This window comes from Phaseolus vulgaris, chromosome 6, assembly GCF_051622355.1.
Source record: "Phaseolus vulgaris cultivar YP4 chromosome 6, ASM5162235v1, whole genome shotgun sequence".
NCBI lineage: Eukaryota > Viridiplantae > Streptophyta > Magnoliopsida > Fabales > Fabaceae > Phaseolus > Phaseolus vulgaris.
In genome coordinates this window covers 27,828,018-27,843,222 of record NC_143503.1, presented here as the reverse complement: position 1 = coordinate 27,843,222, position 15,205 = coordinate 27,828,018, and the positions used below count along the sequence as shown (strand labels likewise).

The window sequence follows — 15,205 nt, the reverse complement described above, 5'->3', positions numbered from 1 at the left end:
ATTTTATTTTCTTAATCATGTTCTCCTCTATGCTTATTTTAAAATTTAACATTTATATCACATAGGAGAAGTAATGGTTAATGTCTGTCATATTAGAAAGTTCAATCATTACATGATAAAAACGTTAATTATATTTCTTAATCCATGCCTATTTTTTAAAAGTAAACAAGTGAAAAAGCATAAAGGAAATAAAATGGAAAAGGCCTAATTATATATAAGAATAACAAGATATTGCGAGATGTGATAGACAGATAGTGACCTCTTTAGATTATTGTAAAATTATAAGTATTCGTCACTCACCCGTTTTTTAACCTTAATTTGTAGTTCCGTAAAGTCGTTCATTTTTATTAGAAAATATTACAGTAAATAAATTTTCAAAAAATCAAAGTCTAAGCGAACATTAAAAAATCATATTAAATAAAATTATCGATACTTGTAATGTCATGAACTAATCTGGGCCCTTATTCTTGGCTTATTATTAAAAGAACATCAAAATTTATTGTAACAGTAACAGGTTAAAATAGAACTCGAAAGTAATAAAATAAAATGAAAAAGTAAGTAAATCTATAAAGTCCATAAACAATGTATTGTGTTGGTAAAATTCCTATCCTTCAAGTACAAAATCTTATCCTATGAAAAAGAAGGTACCAGTGAATGAGAAATGTGGATAAAAAGGATGGGGAAATTTTTATGGAAAAGGACTTTTATGCTTTTGACTCCCACCCAGAAAATCCCCTTTTCAAACTACCAAGAGATAAATTTCTTATGAATACAATATTCTTTGTGCAGACGAAAGCAGAAAAAAAGATCAGTTTCTCCGTAAGAAACTCTAACTAAATATGATTTGATGTCTGGACAATGGTAAGAGTGGCATTCGGTCAATTCTGCTAGGAAATCTGTCCGTCTGGGCGTGGCAACAGAAAACTAAAGCCAGTGTTTTCATGTAATAGTGGTGGGGGCTCTAAATCAGAGACATCGATCAGTTCCTTCGACTTTGCTAAGTCATCAACAGAGAACGGAATGCTGCAAAGCATATGCTTCCACACGGTGAATGACAATACAAAATTTAATATAATAACTAGAAGCCTTTAATATAGAGTTTTGGCCTTATTCTACCATATTCACTGAAATCAAAATTTTATTCAGTAAAAATTAAATACACCTATGGCTTCTCTCCAATCAATGAACAGCCATAAATTGTAGTTTAGACTCTACTGGGTGAATTTTATATTCTGGAAAGGGACGTGATATAAAACTCAACAGGTAGCCCGAACATTTTGTAGAGGGTTTAATTCATTAGTTTGGAATGTCATAATTAACTACAGCCTATCAATTGATATCTGAGTAGAATTTTGAAGGGAGCACACTGCAATGCTCTTGCCAAGCTAAGCCCTTGGAGGCGCCACAAGGTTCTATCAGTTGTCATATTTATTTTGCACTTAGTCATAACTTTAGTTTAAACTAATTATGAGAATTGTTGGTAACATGGAACATTAAATGTGAGTCAAATAAAACATTAATAAGCGTTTAAAAAACAAAATGAAAATCTGAATAACTATTATTTCATGATTGAACAATACTGGGCTTACCTTGAATCATCATCCAACAGGAAAGAATTACTAACTGCGTTATTAGAATCTTCAGTCATCAACACTCTCATATTGGATATAACCTAGAAGAAAACATAGATACGGCAAAGCTCAGCATAGTTTTTCTGCACGTCTTCGATATGAAGGTCTCATGGCTTTCTGGCATAGACGATTTTAAATATAGTTTGAGTAATAGTTTAATGTAAATACATACATCAGCGGATACGCTATGTGTGCCATATTTGTCATCCCAGTACATGGTGCTAATCCGATATAGCTGCTGTATGCTGAGGACCTGTAAAAATAGTGAAGAATGTTAAGTATTCGAGAAAGTGAATTTTTAAGTAGAAAGTGAAAGATGCTTTCACTTACTGGGCACAGGTCATGACTTATTTCATTCAGCGTTTTCCTTGGTTTCTGATGTATGACCTAAATTATTGGCAGGGAACACCAGTTTTTAAAATTTACTATCTGACCATTACAACAAGACCATGCAGATGGATACAGGCAAGATAGATACCAAAAATCCAATAGCCTGTCTTATATGTCTGAGCTCATCCCATGCCGAACCACAGTACTGCATCCCCGAGAGAGAAGGGAGAGGGGCGAGGTTAGTTTTTATACCTTCCTAAAAGAAAGAATGGCAATGTATAACAGCACTGTAAAGTAGAGCACCTCATCAGTGGCGCCACAGCACCAATCCTCCAATTCCCCCAAACCAGATTTCACATATTCTCCATTACTAAATGAGCAGCACTCCCGTCTTAGAAGAAGACTACAAGAAAAATGAGGATGCGAGATTATAAAAATGAGAATTAAATTTCTAGAACCAAAATGACCACAATACAACGGAAGTCGAAAAAAATAACCTGTTGAAAAGTTGGACATTGATGAAAGAAAATATTTGAGTGAACACCTTACGAACCAAAAACGGGGGAACCTGCCAAAATGAAGCAGAGAATGGATTAAGCTGAACGAACATATTTTACTCCAACAATACTAAATAATACATGCATAATAATAGCTCACCAAAGAAAAGATGAACACAAACTAATGGAAGATAAAATACATTTACCTCCTTGAGTATCACAAAATCATGTAGCACACTTCCGATGTATACTACTAGCTCCATTTTATATAATATTTGAAAGGCATAAATATGTTTTTAATCTACGTAAAATAAAAGTTTTCTATTTTTTATTCTTAAAATAATTTCTTTATTTTTTATCACTCTAAAATTAAAAAAAAATAATAATTGATTTTCCCCCCTACTGTTATGTGTTGGTTGAAAAGTCAAGTGATCACCTAAGTGACCCTCATATGATATAATGTTGATATGCGAAGCTTTGATTTTTTTTTTGCAAAAATCTCTAAAATAAATGTTATTTATCTTAATATCAATATTAGGGATAAAGAATAGTAATTTTATTTTAGAAAAAGAAAGATCGAAGACAATACTTTTATAGAGATCCAAATCAAAACTTACTTATTTTACATTAAATAAACATTTTTAAGCCTATTTGAAATTAGAAAAAAAAAATGATGACTAATTTTGGAGACAAAAAGGAGATCATGTATTTCATTATAAATTATAAGAATGTATTTAATTTGACATTCAAATTTCTAAGCGAAGAGACAGAACTACCATTGCTAGCAAAATTTGTTGTGAGAAAGCACCAATTAAAAAAGAAGATAAAGGGACAAAGTCAAACGAGGTTGGACTAACATGATTTTCTTTCAAAGTATTTAAGAAGTTCCCAAGGCTCTTAACTATCCCCTGCCAGTGAGCAATCAAAGCTTTCTGGGCTTCAGTGTTTGCAACCGAACGTGATGATCCCTTCACCAAGCTCGCTCTAGATGTTCTGGGTGCCTATATGATGTTCAAACAGTACATATTGAATCAGTGAATTTAAAAGGCAATGCAGAAAAGGAAAAGCTTTATAAATTTACTTAGTAGTAATGAAGAAATTGTTATACCTGGATGCATAATCCAAGCAGGGGAGAAATTTCTTTCTTCAAGTTATCTCTAATCATTCCATATATCTTTTCCACATAAGCTGTAAGCTGCTGTTTGAAAAGGAGAGCAGGGTACTTGGCTTCAACTTTTAACGTATCTACACCGCTCATGCTACCATTGATTAGGGGAAGGGTGACTCCAGCTGGAGTTCCACGGAAACTCTGAAACAAAAGTAAAAAGACTTTACTTGTCAAAAGATGGAAAGTTTCTCAACTGGACTCAATCCGTTTAAATAAGAAGTTGTATTTACATGTGTCACCCTCCCGAACAGACTCCCTGATGAAGATCGACGACGTTGAGGAGCCATTCCAGCCGCACCACTTGCCTTTAGTGTGCGCTGTAGTAACAAGACAAGTGTAGAGGAATTGGATAACCAATAAGCCAAGACATCATTATTATCCTGCGTCTGAGGTCAAATAAAACTTATTAGTGATGATAAATATGCTAAAGGGGAAAACAATAAGAGAACTATCACGCCAGTTTAGCATTTTACACCTCAACTGCGTGACCAATAGTTTGGATTAGACGATCAAAAACGCTAGTACGGTCCACTTCAAATGATCTCCAATGCAAGAGGCATTTGTATACGATACAAGCAGCAACTGGTCTATTCCCAGCAAAGCCTAGGTTTTGTGCAATGCATCTAATGAGCAACTCTTGGTTCTCCTGTTGTTTCTCATTGAGTGATTTCTGTGGTTTATCCTCCACTTCGGTCTGTTCCCTGTGGTTCATTGATGTGCTATGCATATCCTGATTAGTTTATCAAGTGAAAAAGAAAACAAGTTAAATACTCATACATATCCAAGACAAGTAACAAAAGATTTAATCCTAATACACAACCAAGATACAAGTAACAGATTTAAAATAAATTTAGTTACCGAAGTTGGCTTTACTTCCGTTCCAATATGTCCACCATCCGGTCGCTATAAATGGAGACAAGAAAATGTCATATCCGAACTTTACATTCATATTACTATAAAGTTTGAGATTCATTCCAAAGAGTACCTGTATAACAGATCTAGAGCGTCCTGAGAGGAACTTATTGGGTGCCATTGACACAGCTTGTTGACGTAGAACTTGATTCTCTGATTCTGAATTAGCAATCTTCTCTTCTAGTCTAATCAAAGAAATGAGATTTTGGTCATTCATCTCACCAAATTAAGTGTAGATACCATTCATATATTAATTTTCAAGATAAGATTTTAGAAAGTAGTGATAAATTTATCAAAAATAGTAGTAACAACAATAATATTAATAATTAATTTTATCAAGGACGAAGAGAAAGAAAGAATAATGTTCGATCACTATACCAATAATATTATCATACTTCTCATGAAAAAGAAACTCCAAAAAGAATTAGGTACACTCTAATCCAAAGTTTTCCTTGTTGATTAGCATGGGAGAACAGTGACATTAAGCTTATTTTACATTATTTATATTACCTGGTCAAGGATTCTTGTAGCTGACGAACCTTCTTCTCCGTGTCTTCTAATATTTTACTCTTTTCTTCACAATAAGCTTGGGACTCATTATATTTCATTTCAAAGTCATCAACTTTCTGCTTCTCTGACTCAAGGGAGGTCTGAGAAGATAAACCCGATTTAGATGAGATAACCATTATAAAAGAACATAATTACCACTACTATAAACTTAAAAGGATAGTATGCTCCTTAGGCATAAGCATTTAATACATCATTCTTATTATTGGAGATTTCGTATCAACTAAAGATATGACCAAATTATAATACTGGGGAACAATCTTAATCTCTTCATTAAGTGCGGAGCCTATATTGATGGAGTGAAGGCTGCTCCTAGTCCGGTGCAAACCTCACATTGCAAATCAATTTTATAAGATTTAATTAGGCCTAAAACTCACTTTCTAAGATCGTATAAGAGTCAAGTTAGGCCTAAAAAACACACTTTCCAAAACTTATATTCCTTGGTATAGTAATATGTCCATTAAAATATTTACATGAGTCTAACAACCAAAGCTTTTAGGATGATTGGGCTTCAATGCAGCATAAAACCCTCCATGATCAATTGGTGAAGTTGGCAAGCATTGTCTACATTTGAAGTTCAAAGGGTCTTGAAGGAATGTGTTAGAAAGATATATGCAAATATTGTATTGCTGAAAATTAGGGATTATACTCCTTATTTGATCCCTTAATTGTTGCACTATTGATTATAAATAAAGAATCATGTGTGGTCAAAACACACATTTCAGTTAATACTTTTCTTACATATTATAAACTTCTAAGATGATTAGTCTTTTACATTAACTATCTGATGTGCATCAATTATGAATCTATCTCTTACTAGTTGGTCTATATAATGTCAGTAGGAAATAGGAGCATTCTAGGAAATAAGAGCATTTTATGTGCAGTTCATCTTTTTAATGTTGTTTCTCTTTCCAAGTACACTAGATATTTTGTATAGTTAGGTTTAGTGCATCTTCCCACTGAATAATCCACCTATTGAAATTTTTTCTGGCCCTCACTAAAATATGCACATTCTTTCTATTTTATAAAATTTGTCCCGATCAACAAATGAAAAGTAGTAAGAGAGGCAAAATAATTGATGAACCACTCTACGAATGATACTAGTTGTGTCTTGAAGCATACATTCTCTACACAAAATTTCACTATTATTAAGAAGCATTTTATGCAGAAATAGAAGCATGGTTGAAATTAGGGTCGCCTAACAGAGATTAAGTGTTGTAAAACCAATTTGTCTTACCTTTAGACTCTCAATTTCCAATGATAGTGATTCAATCTTCTGAGTGTCTTCAACAATAACCTGAGTTTCTTGAACAACAGGAGGTGCTTCTTCAATAGCTTTCCTTGCAGCCTCTCGCTCCTTTATAAGCAATGCATTGGTTTCATCAACTTTGTTCTGCGTCTCCTGCAGTAAATTCTGCAGTTTTGCTATCTCTTGTGCTTTGGATTCTTCTAGGTTGCTCTACAGGATTCCAAATAGTTTTCTTTAGGGCTGTCTCTTATGCTGAAATTGATCTTCCAAAATTTATGTATCTGCAAAGCGTATATCTCACCCTTAAACTCTTCTCTAGTTGAAGACGCCAAGTGAGTTCCTCCACTCTTTTTTCAAGCTTGTCCTTTGCCTCTTTAAGTGCACCAGTTTCTCTTGCAGCCTAGCAAAAGGAAACGAATGTTAACTGAGGGTAGAAAGAAAGATATAAAAGAATTAGGAATAATGCAGTGAGGTTTGTGGCTTTGTTCTACTTTAACATTAAAAAATGTCATATAGGAGCAGCTTAATTGGTTTCATTTTATCATTCATAAAACTACCAAATAGAAAAAGGATTGTGCCCGTGAAATATCACATGAGTTTCACTTCATGTGGATGGGATATTCTTTTATTCTGTTCAGTATAAGATTTATTTTACGTCTACAACATATTTTGCATTAAAGATATGACTAGTAAAATCCAATTTAAAGATATAACAAGTTAAAATAGAAAATAGAATAAGAATGAAATTTTTGGCTCTAATATTAAGAAATGAAGGTAAAATCCAATTTCGATTTGTATAGAGGACAATTTTTATCTTGTTTTCCCTTTATCAAGATAATAATAATGATAAACAAATATATGAACGTTGTATAAAACTATAAACCTTTCTGTTATGAAACTTGTTTTTGTAACAGAAAACATCAGATATTATATTTTGCCTTCTGTGACAGTTATATAGGTTGGATGCATTCGCGTTTTCATTGTCCTGTTTCTCAGGATTCTGATAAAAGACAGGATGGTTAAAAAGACAATGGAAAAATATAGAAATTACCATTTTCAGTTTCCTAAGTTCTCTCCTGGCCATTAGACCCCTCCATCGGCATTGTGTGACAATTGAACCTTTCTTGAGCTTCTTATAATATGAAGCAGATTTGTGGCACCGCCACTGAGCCTGCAATTTTTCAAGAGTTTAAATATTGAATACTGACAACCCTTATCAATGTTCCTAATCATATAGCAGTCAACTATGACCTGAATAATGATGGAAGCCTTAGCCTGTTTCCTAAATCTGAACTCCTTGAGAGAAGCAATTGCCCTTAAAGCTGTTTGCACAGTAAGTACTGATGCTTTGAGTTTAGTATAGGTTTTCCTAGATTCATATCTGCGTATATTCTTCTGAATTTTCACTGCAGCTGCCTCCCTTCTCAAGTTCTTATAGAATTTGAATGCAAGTCTTCCTACAAAACATATCATGAATGTGAAAAATCTGTAGAGAAAGGAGACTGATTAAGCAGTAAGATGTCCCTCGGAACTTAGGCACACCATTCTATTTGGGGAAGTCAATACAACATTGACCTATACTAAAAAATGATTTAGGCTATGCCTTTTTATAATATTTCACCTCTCCAAAGAGACTGCACAATTGTAGTCTTCTTGCGTAGTGCAAGATAATGTTTACGAGCTTGATGGGTTCGAATACGCCGTTGAATAGTTTTTGCTGCATTACCAAGCATTTGAGCTCTTTGTGCATCTAGTTCAGCCATCTGACCTGCTCTTAGGAATACCTTTGTTTGTCCAATCTAAAAAATTGACAGCCAATCAAATGAACTTTGTGGCATTGAATGGAGTGGAGCGTAACAATATACATATATACATGTTATGTAAATGCACAATACTATTGTTGACATTATTTAATTATAGCCAAAAAGAGGTACTATATATTAATGATACCATATCCATGAATTGTAGTTGTTGCTCAGGTCATACAAGCTTTGATGATATTTAAAAAAGAGAACAAGAGTGAAATAATGACTCCAGTTTAACATTTTAAAGTACCTGATATCCTTTAAGCCGTGCTTTTTCCAGAATCTTTTGACAAACAGTCTTCTCATCATGACTGCCCATAGGTGAAAAAACAGCAGTTTAGCACTCAAAAAATTTAGAACCAAACTGTTGGTTATAAAGATAAAACTTTCTTCTTTTGCATAAAGGATATTACAAGTGTTCTTACTGTGCTTCTGTGATCTCTGGAGCAAGAAGGGAAAATCGGTGTATAAATTCAAAGAAAGCACGGCGAGTAGGGTAGCCAGCACAACTGATTCTGATTGCCTCTAAAACACCCTGTATGGGAAAGCATTAGAGACCACCGAAGAAAGGTTGAAAATGCGAAGATACCAGGGCCATACTTTTGTACTAACCATCACACAGAGTGAAGTAAAGGAGGAATATCAAGTTATATTTTCAAACTATACTCACACCACAGCGAAGTTGCTGCATAATATTGGAATTCTCAAAAATTGCAGGCTTGAGGAGGTTGTTTGGTTTCACACATCTAATGTAATGAGGCTCTGTAGAGCTTAGTGTTTCCATTAATTGCTGTAGTTGCAGCTGCACCATTCAGGATATGAAAGCATGGTTTGTTAGCTTCCTGATTATAATATTACAGTTCAATTTGTAAGCCCTGGCATGGGTGCATGTTAATGCGTGATGCTTTTTTTTTTGTTGAATAAATCCATACGTGTAACAATGAAGCCCAGGAAAAAAATGACACCTTAAATCGAGAACCAATTGAAGAAAATTTAGAAGATTTGGATGTCTCTTCTGGAAGTAGAGGAAAAAGGCCTGCTACAAATGGACATTTGGAAGCAGTCAATAAATCTTGATGCTCAGCAACCACATAATCTTTGTTTTTGTCCAGAAACTGATCAGACTGATAGTGCACCTGCAAATTTATGACAGTAGAAATGAATAAACAAAGATTTCTCATTTTTGGCTGAAGTCGGTGCTATGGGATCAAATAATACCTCGCCAGCATAATGAGAAATAGTGAAATCTGTTCGAGATAATTTTGGCTTAATAAAGCGTTTGTTATTCTTAAATGTTTGATAAAGTTTGTTTGAAAATGTTTCATGTGTGGACTTTGGAAACATACTGCAAGAAAAGAGGGGGAAGTTAGAACGAAGAAGTTATTAATGTATCAAAGATGTTTAGATTTAAAACAATATGACAAAAGCTGGTTCGTGTCACCACAAGGAAAGGGATAAAATTTAACTAGCAAGGTAATCTCCATCCTTTAATGAAGAAATTCAAGGGAGAAAACGATAATTTACCAAGCTTCATCAAGGAGTGCAATTATTCCTCCAGGTTTCTGTACAAATGATAAACAATGTAAGAGATTAGTACAAAAAGAAAAAGAGAAAATGGAATGATAACCTGAAAAAGGGATTGAATTTGGGCAGACTGTAAAATAACCCAAAATACAGCCAAGTGAAAGACCAATCAGTAACAGCAGTTAATTGTAAATTTAAAGATACTCAATATGGCTCTTGTGCTGCAGTTCAAAAGAAGCCACAAATCATTTAACCAAAATTATTTTCACGTTCACCCTCACTCCCATCCCGTCTGTTGCTTCTCCTTTATAAATGTTGCCAGTTGTGATGTAAATCTTTAGTTTATCTATGCCGATTGGGATTTAGCAGAATTTCATTATTTAAAGGAAATGCATTGTCCTCGGAATAGATTGTGGAATGGAATTTAATAAGGCAATAAGCGTATAAAAAAGTATAGTAACAATAGCTTTCTATTTCATTAAGTTTCGGAATATAAGAGTGAAAAAAAAAAATACGGCAAGACCTTTTCAATAAGGTCCAAAACATCTTGGTTGTCAACAAATTCAATGTAGCTCCAATTGATCTGCTCCTTCGTGTATTCTTCTTGCTCCATCTTAAACACGTGCTGTAATTCATCATAAAAAGTATGTTAAGCGGGGAAAAGATGGTCATAAGAAAATTTAAGTGCTTATCATGGTCTGAGATGTTGCCTGATTGAAATGTTGCTGCAACTTCTCGTTTGTGAAATTAATGCAGAACTGCTCAAAACTGCAGAGCATGATAGGCTGAAAATAAGTTACAAAAAATTGAAAACAAGCAGAGGTAGTTGCTTTCAACATTTTCAGTAAGAGGAGTGTTAGCAACACTCTTTTATTATTGGGTTGAATTGATTGAAAATCACAGTTTTAGATGGTCCCACTCCTAAATCTGTAGAGAGACTCATTGAATGAAAAGTAGAACCCACCAAAAGTTGTGATTTCCAATTAATTTTAATAAATAATAGAATTTCTCTCTTCAACAATGTGAAGTACATGTATAGATGGGCATATTTCTTCTTCTGAACTACATATTACCTGTTAGATTTAAAGCTTTCAAAACCATAGATATCAAGCACCCCAATCAAAGATTTAGAACTGGAGTCTTGTCCAATTGAATTATTAATCTTGTTCACCAACCTGTTAACCACCACATTAATGCACCCAAGATCAAAACCAGAATCCTAGATACTTTACCTATTTTATGGGTTCATTTTTCAGCATCTTACCAGTCAAAGAGCCTAGAATAAATTGTTTTTGCCAAGCCATCTCTGCTCACTGCTGCACTTTGGGGATCGAGGCTTCGTTTTATAACTTCCTCAGGGGTGATCATGACACGCTTACATAATGCATCTTCCAAGGAACCAGCATTGCACCTAATAAAGTGGGAAATCCAATGATGGCAATCATCTTAAAGCCAGTTCAAAATCATATGGGTATGGAGAGTGACAATACAGTGGCACACATACATAAGAAGCTCAGCAGTAGTTTCTAAGTGGAATTTGGCTTTGTCATCTTTTGGAACTGATGAATCAATTTCCTTGCCTTTTGCAAACTCAATATTCCCAATATGAAGAATCGCAGCAACAACTCTGAAAATTGCTTCCTTACAGAAAAACGGAAAGGGAAGTGGAGAGGTAAGAACTGGGAGGATAAATTTTCCATTTCTAGACAAAAAGAAGCTAAATTCATGCTCATGCAAAAGAAATACCTGCTCTTTTTGGCTTATTCCAACAATATCCATAGCTCTCCTGGTAGCAAGATACTCACGAGAATCATTTATATCAGCCAGGTCATAGCATTTTGACTGGTTCAGGTAATGAAACGTTTTAGGATTTCCTAATTTGTATTTCTCAATTTCCTGTTAGCAAACATTGCAATGAGTTTACATAATTAAAACAAATCCCTCAAAAAGTGAATAATGCAGCAAGTAACCTCCTGTGGTGCAGCACAAAGAAAATAAAAGCAGTGGTAGTTGCGTTCAGGATCACTAATCTGGCAAACCCGAGATCTCTCCAAAAGGTATGTTCGAATAGCTGCTCCCGAGATTCTACCACTCTTGTCAAATTGGATCTCAACAAATTTACCAAAACGACTGCACAATTAAGAAAAGGAAAATTTAAAACTAAATTATTGGTAAGAAATTGAACTTAAATACGCATCATGTGGCAGTTAATGTTTCATTACGGAAAGCAAAATTGTTAAACAGAAATTAAGTTAATTGTTGTTATTAGCGTCTTATATTCTGGCAGTGTAATGTAGTAGAGAACTGGGGGATTGCCATGAGACAAAATGAAGACTATATCAGATCAGGTTATGGAGGAGAGTGAAACACTAATAATCCTTTATTGCCCACATGTCACAAACACAACAAAACTAATCTATACATCAGGGTTTCTCAGAGAAGTAAAACAAGAGCTTATTTACTTCCCAGCTGTAAGACTTGCCTGGAATTGTTATTCCTGACAGTTTTAGCATTGCCAAATGCTTCCAGAACTGGATTTGACTGCATTCAGATCAGTTAACACAGAAGTCTTAAATGAGTCAAAGTTCAAGACAAAAAGAAAGGGTCCATATCATAGCTTGAAATAAAATAATGAGGAATTATTAGACTTAAAAAAAGGGTAATCTGTTCAATCATACTTCAAGAACTTGTTGCTCAACGGTTCGTCCTTCAGTGGCAGCCCTACCACCTAAGAAGGCAAGATATCTCATAAGCATTTTTGTAGTTTCAGTTTTACCAGCTCCACTTTCCCCACTGACCAAAATTGAATTGCTTTTTCCTTCGTGTATCATTGCCCTGGTTTTAATGAATTCATCAGACTATATATTTGGTTCAGTGAAAGCATCAGAACTTGGATAAATAGAAGAGTTTTGATTACCTATATGCAACATCAGCTACGGCAAATACATGAGGACTTAACTCTCCAAATGGTGCTCCCTTGTATTGTTGCATCATGTGTGAATCATAAATATGAGGTAGCCTTTGGAATGGATTTATTGCAATCAGAATATTACCAGTATAAGTCTGCAACGGCAATTAGTAAAATAGGTAAGAACTTGTTGGACTAATAAACAATGCTGGATTTTATCATATAAAAGGAAAGAGAGAGACATACATATATTTCATTCAATTCATATCTAATTTTTAAGTTCTGAAGGACTCCAGGCTCGTGCAAATAGGAAAGCTTAGTCATATCATCCACTCCACCCGCAGGAGCTTCCATATCTTTGGGATATATTTTTGATAACTTTGTGAGCACCTATAGAAATAATCAAAATAAAAACATGGGTGACGATTCTTTTCCTTACTACAATATTTTGCACCTTTTTTCAAGCAAAACAGGCAATAGAAAAGACAATTTCGCCACAAAGGAATGCATAAAAAAATAATGGACGAGTATAATAAAAAATTATTTGTCTAACTTCAGAACAGAATCCCCAATGGTGATAACCCAATCAAAGTAGAAAAAAGATAAGAAAACAAGAGAAATGGCCATAATTTAGCTTACAAGTTCAACAGTTTTTACAATATTTCCAGGAAGTTAAACATTAATAACATTCCATAGATCCTGGGACATGCCTTCAAAGGATACAAGGTACTGTGGTTGGATTTGTATGCTTTGTTCTTGAGGTTTTGTGCAATGACAGAAGACATTGGGCAGTTAAGGAAGAATCTAAGGGCATATTTTTGTCTTTCTAGAGTCTGTTATGGGTTCTTGCAAGCTCTTGTAAATTTTATGGTTTCTTTCTTTTTCCTCATGTAAAGGGGTCGGTACTCCTTGTACCAAGTCTATAACATGGAGTTTGATTTCTGACAAAAAAAAAGCATTCCACAGATCCTGATGGTCATTTAAAGATCAAGCCAAAACTGAGAAGATCAAGAACAAATAAAGAATATTCATTGCCGAATCTCTTCCGTAAGGTTCAGTGCTTTCACTTTATTTTCTGTTTCTGCGTGTAATTGCAGTGCAGATACAACTACAGACTAACAGTGCAATAAACATAGACTGAGCACAACAGAGAAGTTAACCATTCTCATCACTGCTATTCGCTCTTTTATATCAACTAATAGAAGCAATCGAGGTGAACTGTTTCGCTATTTAGTACCCTATGGAAGTTATTCAAGAATGCAAATAAGCACAAACCTTCTTTCCATTGGTTGTGTCAATTTCAACATCATTTCCCTTGATTTTTGATACCTGTCCATCAATCCAAGATACTTCTGGATCTTCAGCCCAGACAAAAGAACCCGCAGTAATATTCACCGGAGTCCCCTGCAGATGGAGATAAGAAATCATCATCTTATCAATACAAAAACCAGCACAGAACGCATGCAATATACGAAAGAGTTAAACAAATCTAATAAAGTCCTTAAATGCAAATTTTTAAATAATACATACGAGGCAATGTTTACATATTACCCGTCCCTCGAATACACATCAAGAACAATTACTGAATTCTTGCTCATAGTGTTACAATCTATAATATCGATACGAATATGTGACACAAGTTGAACTATCGGTGCATCGTAGGTTACAATACAAGAATTTAGCATATTGTTTGGCGCGCAAACAGCAGCAGAATAACAAGTTAACAAGAAAGTGAATGATAAATAGGAAATAGTTAGAGTGATACAAAATTATGAGGAAAGCGGAAAGCGACGGAGTGCGACGTACCATTATTGAGGTGTAAAGCGGAAAGCGACGGAGGGCTTAGGCAGCATAAAGAGGAGTATGGAAGGGAATGGCGACGGCGTGGTTGAGGCGTGAGGAGCAGGAAGGAGAAGATGGAAGCGTGCGTAAGGTGAAGGTGGTGGAGGTGGAAGACGAAGTGAGAAGTGGAATGCGAATCGATTGGTTGTTGGAAAGAACGCGACATTGTTCAACACCTCCTCCTGTAACTTCGCCACCTTCTTCTTCTTCCCTTTGCTTTCGCGCATTCAACTCTCCTCTTTACCACTTTTAGCGGGGTCCCTTCTCTTCTTCTCTTCACTTTACTTTCATTCCTATAATGTCAAAATATTATTAACAAAAATTCCTTAATTTCAATTAATCTTAGAAAAAATCTTCATTTCCGATTATTTTTTCTTCATTTTTCACGTTTTTTTCTTTAATCCAAATAATTTCACCTTTTTATTTTATTTATAAAGTTCATACTTTTATTATATTGTAATATTTAAAGAAATTAATTGCAATGAATAAGAAATAATTAATGAATTATTGATGTTTATGATAAATATTTTGAATCTATTGTGATATAAAAAAATATTTATAAAAAAGATCAAATTAATGAATCAATTATAATGTAAATAAATGTCGATGGAAAAATTTAAGTATTTAAGTTGATAGATGTGCATTTCTAGACATAATAAGAGCTCATTAGGATTAAAGTAAAATTTAAGGTGTATCTTAAGAAAATGATATAAAATTTAAGAAAGTAAAATATTGCTTTTTAAATTTTATAAATATCAATTCCAGTTTTTAT

The 15,205-nt window shown here is 34.3% G+C and overlaps 1 protein-coding gene across 6 annotated transcripts; it reads right to left on the bottom strand.

Annotated features, from left to right (window-relative positions):
• Positions 1 to 544: 544 nt before the first annotated feature.
• LOC137831813 (myosin-11) lies at positions 545 to 14,703 on the bottom strand. 6 transcript variants are annotated; one of them, XM_068639639.2, is made up of 38 exons: positions 14,398 to 14,703; positions 13,867 to 13,995; positions 12,838 to 12,981; positions 12,601 to 12,746; positions 12,362 to 12,518; positions 12,166 to 12,224; positions 11,654 to 11,813; positions 11,430 to 11,579; positions 11,188 to 11,324; positions 10,948 to 11,094; positions 10,757 to 10,858; positions 10,394 to 10,451; positions 10,207 to 10,308; positions 9,684 to 9,721; positions 9,378 to 9,504; positions 9,125 to 9,295; positions 8,830 to 8,961; positions 8,585 to 8,694; positions 8,410 to 8,470; positions 7,976 to 8,153; positions 7,606 to 7,811; positions 7,406 to 7,525; positions 6,656 to 6,754; positions 6,343 to 6,564; positions 5,049 to 5,188; positions 4,612 to 4,723; positions 4,485 to 4,529; positions 4,102 to 4,356; positions 3,857 to 4,012; positions 3,567 to 3,767; positions 3,316 to 3,459; positions 2,459 to 2,529; positions 2,265 to 2,364; positions 2,110 to 2,166; positions 1,962 to 2,018; positions 1,804 to 1,884; positions 1,590 to 1,672; positions 545 to 1,023 (listed from the first exon to the last, which is right to left on the bottom strand). In XM_068639639.2, exons 1-38 carry the CDS (start codon positions 14,398 to 14,400, stop codon positions 888 to 890), a joined length of 4,596 nt encoding a protein of 1,531 aa, XP_068495740.2. In that variant the 5' UTR covers positions 14,401 to 14,703; the 3' UTR covers positions 545 to 887. The 6 variants fall into 6 exon arrangements, with proteins under 6 accessions (XP_068495740.2, XP_090159563.1, XP_068495741.2 ...); XM_090303437.1 differs by having other exon boundaries at positions 10,394 to 10,468; positions 14,398 to 14,698; XM_068639640.2 differs by lacking the exon at positions 8,830 to 8,961 and having other exon boundaries at positions 14,398 to 14,687.
• Positions 14,704 to 15,205: the final 502 nt, after the last annotated feature.

Excerpts from the sequence above, each read along its gene's own strand:
- LOC137831813 (XM_068639639.2), bottom strand. Across the intron at positions 12,519-12,600 it reads GTAGCTGATGTTGCATATAG|GGCAATGATACACGAAGGAA; the intron begins GTAATCAAAACT and ends CATTAAAACCAG. Across the intron at positions 11,814-12,165 it reads GTCAGGAATAACAATTCCAG|TCGTTTTGGTAAATTTGTTG; the intron begins GCAAGTCTTACA and ends TTAATTGTGCAG.